Consider the following 7,365-nt stretch of genomic DNA (forward strand, 5'->3'; position numbering starts at 1 on the left):
AGGTGCGTCACGAACTTCGGACGGACGGACGGACGCACGGATGCACGGACAAGACCAAATCTATATTCCCCCACCACTCATGGGGGACACAAAAAATCATAATGGGTAAGACATTTCATATGTTGCCCAACATTTGAAGATAAAGTGTCATATAATGTTCAATAGTACTTTCTTTGAAAAGGCGGTTTACAAAGATGAATGTATTACTCTAAATAATTCAAACATGACAATTATTTATTCCCTATGAGTCAAGAAGATGAGGACACGAATTAAGTAATGAGTTACATGCTTGCAGAATGCAATGATGACAAATCTGCAGCTGTCCCTAAATTATTAATTGATCTGGTGTGTACAACCACATGTAGTGGCGCAGGTCCGTGTCTCTGCATTTCCCAGTCATGTAAATTAAATACAGAATGCTTAAATCTAGATATTTTGATAACACCTCAGTATGTATGTGCATATTATAAAAAGCATATATACAGTAACTTCCTGGTTACACATTTCTGTATGTTTGGAACAGAAAATATCTGCAAGCTCACTATGTGTCGATACTTTTCCGTACAGTTATGTCAGATCCTTTGAAAACTGCAACAGTAGTTTGTCTGACAATTCTTTCTGCAAGATTTCAAAGGGCCATAACTCCTAAACCAGGCATGATACATTCGAGTCTTGACCATGTTTACAATTTCATTTCAGTAAGTTTGTGCCTGGTCATTTGAAAACGGTCAGGGAAATTATCTTGACAATGTTATGTTATGCTTATGTATTCGACAATTTACTTTCTGTAACATTTCAGAAGGCCATAACTCCTACACTGGACATTTGTCATGTTGTGCGAGCTCATTTCTTACTAATATATTACTGTCTGTTTGGGTCAGATCTCTTAAATAATTTAGGAGTTTTCTGTACAAGGCTAATATCATTAGTGCGCACTAAACAGTATTCTGTTAAATTGCAAAGGATGATAACTCCTAAACCGGGTAAGGTACGTTCGTGTCCTGACAATTGCATATTAGAGTGATAGTAAATAAACCCGGACAAAGATTTCGGAACAGAGGGACATGGCGGCAGCTTTATGTCCCCAACTCCTTTGAATGTTTTTCGGGGAACATAAAAAGTAATGAATCATACTTAGTAAGGTATTTTTAATTTTTTGAACAGAAATATACATATGGGGGAAGATCCCTGAACAAAATTTGGCAGGAAAATATTGATCAAAATGCCTGATATCACAATCAGGTTGATTGATAAATCGAAGTCAATATGATTTGAATATAAAAAAAATCCTTCTTCCAACTTTGGAGTTCTTTACTTTGATAAGTAAAATATCAATAACTTTCAATAAAGCAAGACACCGTGTTAGATGAAGCAAGTATTAAAACAAAAATAACTGAATATACTAGAAGTAGTCAATAGTGAGTTATTTGTTTTTACGGCAGGTCAGCACTATGAAGTATTCATTTCACCAAGTTAATCAAAACTGCACACCAAATAAGAATAAAAACAAACTTCGTGTGTACACGTTTTGTTAAATTCAGCTAACTCAGATTATAGTACACCCGATTTAATTTCTGGTTCTCAGTTGTAATTCGACACTTTATAACTTTCAATTCTATCACTGAATATTTCATAACAAAAAATGAAATTTGATCATATACAAACAGTTTTTCTTGATTTAGTTAGTAACATAAATGCAATAATTTCCAGAGCCGACAACGTATAAGTCTCATTCGAGAGTAACTCTTTCTATTCGTTTACAGTAAAAAGATTGGTAGGAGAAATAAAATTGAAAAAATCGTTTGTCCAGCAAGAAATGTTAGAAAGAGAATCTTGTCTAATTCAGCCGCGGCATCCTGCCATGTGATCGCTACTCCCTCGTTCTCGAATTCTGATCTATCAGATTTTACACTTCCCTTCGTCTTCGAGGGGTCCTCTCGTATATCGGATGGTTCCACTTTAACACTGTTAATTTTATCCTTATTTGTGTTCCTTTTGCATGTTTGACATTTCATAAACCGTATGTATGAAACTATAAAACTAGGTACCTCATCTGTTTCCGGTTTATGAAACATTCTCATCTGTAGGATAACAAGAGCTGTATTCAATCCACTGAATACCATCATGCATACTGTGTAGAAACATATGTAGGCTATCGGGGATGAAGATTTTGGCATCAGGTCCATGATCATGTTCAATAAGACAACAAAAGACAAGAAGCACGTGACAGAGAAACCGATACGTTCTCCAGATTCAACAGGCAGCCAAAATACCATTCCATTTAATATTACAAGAACCATAATTGGTGTGATGATATTGAAAGCAAAATAGAGTGGCCGCCTATCTATTGTTATTGATATCTCTATTTGTGACTGTGAATTAACAGTTGGTACAGACATTTTGCTGTTTGACACTTTCCATTCTCCGTTATCTGAATATGAACCCAAATTCAGAGTTGATCTGTCAGTTTTAAATAGGAGCTCTGATGCGGTATTTCCCCAAGACAAGAATGTAAAAGTACATGTTTGCCTGTCGAAAGGGTAGTATGTGACATCTGGAGTGCAGGAACTATACACATGTACCTTTGGATTCCAAGTTACTAAAGCTTCTGTTAAATCGAATCGAAGTTTGTAAATAGATCCACCAATAGTTGTGGCCGAGTCCATAGCATTCAAAAGCACCATGTTTGGTGACCATATTTTCCCATAGGGAACCAATAAGGATTTTAGGGCATCTGGTGTGCCTGTAGCTGTAGCATTGAATACCGTCGCAAGGTCATACCCATTGCACTGTACAATTTCGTCTGTCCATCTGAGATTGAGACCAATCATTAGATCGATAGAACCGGAGACTTCGTTAAAATCATTGAGAGCGAGTAAATCCACGGATACTGACACATTAATTGCTACACTTACGTTAGCTTTAGGAATAAAGTCCTTTCTTGAATAATTTCCAGAATTGTAAAATTCCATCAGTGTGTCATAGTCACTCATCAATTCACTATGCAATGTTGTCGCATTTATTCTGATGCTACATAAGGTTAAGACAATAAAGAATAGTTCAAACATTGCTTTTCTATGAGACTACTTGCGTTTGGAAACATCTGAAAATGCTTCTTTGTTGTATATTCCGAAAGTCGTTGAATAATCAAAATAGTAAGCTTTTAATCCCTTACATAACAGAATTTATGTTGTAATTGAATGTCATTATTTGAAACTATATAGAAGGTTTAAACTAGTAAAGATACAAAGGGAAAGCTTTTATTGTTTATTTATACCAATATAAGTTAGCGGCTTTTGTCATAAAAAGCTTATAAAAAAGTATTAGATATACAGAAAAAAAGGCGAGACTAAACAGATTAAAATCTAGGTTAATTAATAAGTGCGTCACTATAGAAAAAAAACATTTTGTTTTTCTCACGAAGTGCACATAAAGTGCCCCTAAAACACTTAGTCAGATCATATAAGTGTTATATTGCAGTAAAGTGTAAAAAGTGTAAAGTATTTTAAGAGAAATATTTTTATTGTTTATTACTTGCGGTTTGTACCAGAATTCATTAATTTTGCTTATGTAAATGATGTATTTGACCAATCTGTATAAATATGGAGACAAATTGTGTATTGTCGGACTAAACTCTCACACAGCAACCACGTGGTGGCTCGGAAGCCGGCCAGGGCATAGCCTGAGAAGGAATGAAGCTGGAGACAGAGAATTATGAAATGCATAAAGGCTTATTTGTGCTAGATGGAATTTTGTTAGCTCTGTCAGTTCGAAGGTATACTGTTGGTGACGGAAAATAAACTATATCGAAACAAAAACAGTGTATGAGGTTATTTATCCAGCGGACTAATGAGCCGCTACGCTACACTGGTAATTACCGCAATTCTGAAATGGTAACTTCCGTTGTTTTGTTAAAATTAAGCCTATTCTTAGTCCCAGTTGCCATCCGAAGTTGTTGTCCCCTTTATTAACCGAGATCTTCGTCGGACCCATTTTGATGCACCCTGATTTCGTCATTATCTTGTTGTTGGGAAGCTGGTGTTGCCAAACGGTTTTGGTCAATTTCGTCCATTATCCGCCGGAACACGTCCTCGTGCTGTTGCGGGCTTTCAAGAATAGCCCACACCTTCTGTGGGATGCATGCCTCCAGTCCGTGCCCACCTCTCGTTCAGCCGCTTCTCTATAAAGGAGATACACATAGAAGTCATCAACGCTGTGAGTCATTTTCTGATGTTCTTGCTTAAAACGACATGTGCCTAAGACATGACTGAAGTTAGCGCCGGATAGTAACTGTTTATGAACTTTAATGTATACAGTGTCCGTCATGATTACCCGAAGGTATGTTTTATTTACTTTGATGTATTTATCGCCAATGATCACTATGCATTATCCATGTCCATTAACAGTTAGTTGCGTCATCACAATGCTACCTATTGTTCGTTTACACGACTGTAAGTAGCGGTGTCCAAAAATGGGTATAGACCATATGGGAAAATTAGACCAATCGATTTTTCGCACGAGTGAAAATATTTTATATAGCACAAAGAAGGAGCCCTTTACTTTATTTAAATTTGTGGAAAAAGAATTATAGGTATTTTAGCTTTGCAAACGATGTGATAATATTCAATGCATTGTCTTTCTTATGAATATTTTATTTTTAAAATGAATTTAAAACAAAATGATCTTTCTTATGGAATTTAAGCTCCTTAACGATAAAGACTGATTTCTTCTCACCCGCTAATACAGATTTATAAATTAGCGGACGCTCCATAATATGACTTTGTTTACAGCCATTAGTCAATTTTAAACAGCTTGAGGATCGAAGTTAAAAATTTCAAAAAGAAGAATTTTGAATTTGCATCCAATTTGGATCTTGCTCGAAGCTAGAAATTGAAATGTTCAGTGTTTTATTCGAGCCAGCATTGAACATTGAGTCGGCCGAAAATGGAAATATTAAGGAACTGATTTCGAGCTTGAATTAAATTTCTAGCATGTAAGAAGAAAAAAGACTCAAAACGTTGAAATTTGAGGCGGAATATTTTGGGCAAGTCGGCATTTAAAAACAAATTTAAATTGCGATCTTTAAACTGGCTCTTAATTCAATACCTGCTCGATATTCAGATTGAAAATTTGACTTTGATTTTCGAACTTGTTCGACATGCAGTGCTAGATTTTCGAAACGTCGACCAGCTCGCAAATAAACTCTAATGCAAGATCGAAATCCAGCTGTTTCAAAAGTTAGTTTCACTTTCAATCCCAGTTTTAAATTCGACTGCTTTGAAAATTCGAGCAGGCATGAAATATAATACCGGGAATAATCTATTTAGATTTTTAAAAACTTGAATTCCGATATATCCGATCTTGCACGGTTTTTAATCTTTTAAATTATGATCTTGAGCAGATCGCAGTTTTAGTATTGTATTGAAATTCAGCTTTTCAAAATTTGAAGTACGAATTTCGAGATGGCTCGATATTTGACTTTAAAAAATCAATATCAGTCTTTGAACAGGCTGTTCATTCAATACAAGATCGAAATTTGGCTTTTGGAATATTATGAATTTCAATCATTGAGCTGGTCCGAAATTAAAAGCCATTTTGAAATTTGACGTTTTTCGATCTTTAGATGTAGCTTGGGATCAAAATTCGATAAATTATGAAGTTGAATTTCAATCTTCGAGCTGGCATGAGAGTCTAAGCTAGTTGGACACCGCTCACGACATAATAATAAATGTGCAGTTATTTGATTACATAAAAAAACTATCTAAAACCTTTATTTCATAATCAAAGAAAGTATTATAAAAGCGAGCTTCCATCTGATTGTAAGATAGTAGAAATTGTTTTTGCAAAGTGATTGTTCGGTTTTACAACAATGTGTTTGTTGAGAATACCGATATAAAGGTATTCTGATTAATCCACCAAATACCATTTAGGTTCCGATTAGTTCCAATCTATTTTCTAATTTATCTTTGCAATCACTGTAAATTAGACTTGACAATATTCTTTAAATCCATATGATCAAAAGTATTAATGTAACGGTACATTGGCGAAGACGGGATTAGTTGTTAGACATCGGCGTAAAATACGGAATAGGCCGAAAACTAGCGAACAGTCTCGACATCAGATTTACCTGGCCAAACGTATTAATGGTTTTTGTGGTGATTTTCACGGTGGGTCTAATTTTCCCATATGTTTGCAAACGTCCGGCCTCCCATGTTGGCTGTTGCCCCCTGTTCTGTAGGTGCTATCGGCCGTTCCGCTTTGTAGCTAGGTGGGCTATCAATTTTTACGTCTGTTAACACCCTTTTTAGCCAACTAGGAATGCACCTTAACCACCTTAAAGGAAAAAAGAAAAATATATAAAATACAATACGTAATGAGGAAAATGTACACTTTTTAATTATTCTTGTTGTTGATTACTATCTATCATATAATAAAATTAGTACAATATAGTACGTTGGGTTGTTGTTGACAATTTACCGCAGAAACACTACATATAAACTTGTATGAGAAATGAAAAAGTAACACAATTACCTTTTATCCGTGACTATTGTGACCTTTTATCCCTGACCCCTTGACTACTGTGATGATAGTAAGAGAAGCCCGGTAGAATGATTTGAATAAACATTCTACAAGCTTTATACCCACTTCTAAGGAGGTGTCAACCTCTAAATTGAGAAGAGTCATGAAAAGCTGAGTAACTAATTGCAATTAGCACATGGGGCGCCCAGCCTATTATTCTAAGAGTAATTATTTCCAATTAAGCAAACCATTCCCCCTATACACAAATTGAATAAGAATTTAACATCATATAAAATGAACATAAAATCGTTGTTTCCATGGGAGATGTAAAGAAATTGATATAATTTCTTTCTGTGGAAAGAAAACACACACTCCTTTTATTTTTTCATAAGTAAATAAACACTTTTCTAACAAAAAGGCGAGACTAAACAGATTAAAATCTAGGTTAATTAATAAGTGCGTCACTATAGAAAAAACATGTGCTTTTTTTCACGAAGTGGACATAAAATGCCTCTAAAACAATTAGTCAGGTCAAATAAGTGTTATATTGCAGACAGATAGACAGACAGACAGATACCTTTATTTTCTATCAGGTTACACACATGAAAATTACATGGTATAATAACATGATAAAATACAAACTGGGTGGTTTGAAAATTCAATATTATATATAAATATTAATTTTTTTCTGAAGATGTATAGTAGATCTAGCATGAATAACAATTACATCAACATAAATAATATTTTTGTTATCTACTGTTTTCTTTACGGGGGTAACTCAAAAATAGTATCTCGTATTTAAATATCGTTTTTTTTCCCTTTTTAAAGAAAAGAAAAAGAAATCCA

General features: G+C 34.7%; 1 protein-coding gene across 1 annotated transcript; it reads right to left on the reverse strand.

Annotated features, from left to right (window-relative positions):
- Nucleotides 1–1,757: 1,757 nt before the first annotated feature.
- On the reverse strand, nt 1,758–2,993 carry LOC123562472 (acetylcholine receptor subunit alpha-like). Its single transcript, XM_045355106.2, has one exon. It carries the CDS (start codon nt 2,991–2,993, stop codon nt 1,758–1,760), a length of 1,236 nt encoding a protein of 411 aa, XP_045211041.2.
- Nucleotides 2,994–7,365: the final 4,372 nt, after the last annotated feature.

The sequence above is a fragment of the Mercenaria mercenaria genome, chromosome 2 (genome assembly GCF_021730395.1).
Source record: "Mercenaria mercenaria strain notata chromosome 2, MADL_Memer_1, whole genome shotgun sequence".
Taxonomy (NCBI): Eukaryota; Metazoa; Mollusca; class Bivalvia; order Venerida; family Veneridae; genus Mercenaria; species Mercenaria mercenaria.